Raw genomic sequence first — 1,918 nt, 5'->3', positions numbered from 1 at the left:
CAGTTTGAATTTCTGTATCTCAAGTCATACCCATTAGCGCAAAATGACCAGAGTACCATACAAAATATAAATAAATAAAGACAAAATGACTCAAACTAAAATATAGATAAATACAGTCAAATAAATATATACATGTTCTAAAATGAAAAACGAAAAAGGATTGTCTCATAAAAACAAAATAAATAACATATAAAATATAACAATATATATAACATCCAAAAAAAAGGAAAAGACATAAATATAGCAAAAAATTAAATAAATTGACACTGTCAACAAAGTGTTATAATTTCAAATAAATAACCTATATAAACTAGAACAATAATTAAATATCCAAACACAGAAAAGCCTAACTTTTTCAAAACATTGCAATGACAAGTGTTTTGTCGGTTGGAATTGGCTAGCATCTATTTTTCTAGAAATGCCCAAAAACAGTCTAAATTGCCTGTGCATTCCAAGTCTTCCTCTTTCCTTTCTTTACTCCTAGTGTCATCAGCTGCTCTTCGTCCTTTTGCAAGCCATGACTGAACATAGGGGATCGGGTTGAATCTCTTCAACGATGGGCCAACAGGATTTAAAAACATTAAAGAACATGTTGTTTCAGCCAGCAACGATGCTTTTGTAGATGTGCAAATAAGATTCATTTGAGAAAAGCCCCGCTCACATTCTGCAGTACTGATTGCAATAGTGTGTAAGGCCATCAAAAGCTCCTTGAACTGCCTTTTAATTTCTTTCCCTCCAGATTCCTTAAACTCTCTGTAAGCTCGTATGGTTTCTCGACTGGCAATATTGAATCGTTTACACAGAGACTCAATATCACTTTCACCATAAAGAACAGGTAGCTCATCAGGCCAGTACTGTTTGTATAAAACTTTCACTTCGCTAATCAGTGTATCATACTCCGTCTTTTTGTCGGTACAATTAGTACCTCCTGTAGACAACAAACAATGTCTTAGATTTTCTGCAAGACTACGAAAAATCTGTCCCTGTTCAATGATTTTATCAGTGGTCTTTCCTTTGTGCAGCATCACACCTTGGAATATATTTTCTTCTATGCCCTTTTTACACTGTGAGGAGTGGTTCCCTTGCCTGTCTACCATTGCCTCAAACACTGCAATTTGCCGACAAATAACTCGTTGAGCATCAATGATTGTAGACTCACGTTTCTGTAACTCGAGTGATAACTCTGATAACTCCTGAAGAGCATCATACATGAGCCCAAGATTAGCAACAAACTGGATAGATGAAAACCGCCTTCCTAGGCCTGTGTACATATTTTGTGTTGAACTGTCACGGGAACCATCATCGGCTGCTCTAGTGAAGTACTTGTAGAGAGCAGGGCAAGCATTCCAAATAGCCTCCACTGTTCTGAAGCTTGATGCAACCCAACGAGTATCTCACTCGACCTATTCTGCAAAGCTGAATGTCAAGAGCTTCTGCACGTTCTTTTAGCTCCAAACGGTTTTTAACAGATGTGGCAAATAGAGAATACAGCTTATCGAGTACGTTTTTGAAATGATTTGTAGCACCAATATTTTTCATAACATCATGAACGGCAAGTTCCAGGCGATGTGCTGAGCAGTGCCAGGCTACAATATTGGGAGAGATTTTTTCTTGCAACCTCTTCACAACACCACTGTGGCGGCCAAACATCACAGAAGCTCCATCACAGGCAACTGAAACCAGGCATTTGGAGAGAAAGTCCTCACCTATGTTAACTGGATCTATTGTTAGTGCAGATAGTAAACTGTTTACTGTGCCGTCAGCTGACAAATCACTCATCTCAATGAGGTCAACAAAATTATTAGCTGGGGAGCCCATGCCAGGTAGCTGCATTCGCATGTACACAATTAAAGAACTTTTCCTATTTAATGCAGTGGCTTCATCTAGTACTTACTTTTGGGGAAAGTTCAATAATTTT

At 37.9% G+C, this 1,918-nt stretch overlaps 1 protein-coding gene across 1 annotated transcript; it reads right to left on the bottom strand.

Annotated features, from left to right (window-relative positions):
- Positions 1–404: 404 nt before the first annotated feature.
- On the bottom strand, positions 405–1,097 carry LOC146863441 (E3 SUMO-protein ligase KIAA1586-like). Its single transcript, XM_085643171.1, has one exon. It carries the CDS (start codon positions 1,095–1,097, stop codon positions 405–407), a length of 693 nt encoding a protein of 230 aa, XP_085499297.1.
- Between the last annotated feature and the right edge of the window lie 821 nt (positions 1,098–1,918).

This window comes from Triturus cristatus, chromosome 2_2 (assembly GCF_964204655.1).
Source record: "Triturus cristatus chromosome 2_2, aTriCri1.1, whole genome shotgun sequence".
Classification (NCBI taxonomy): Eukaryota; Metazoa; Chordata; class Amphibia; order Caudata; family Salamandridae; genus Triturus; species Triturus cristatus.
Note: the sequence above shows the minus strand (reverse complement) of the source record. Positions and strands in the feature narration are given on the sequence as shown.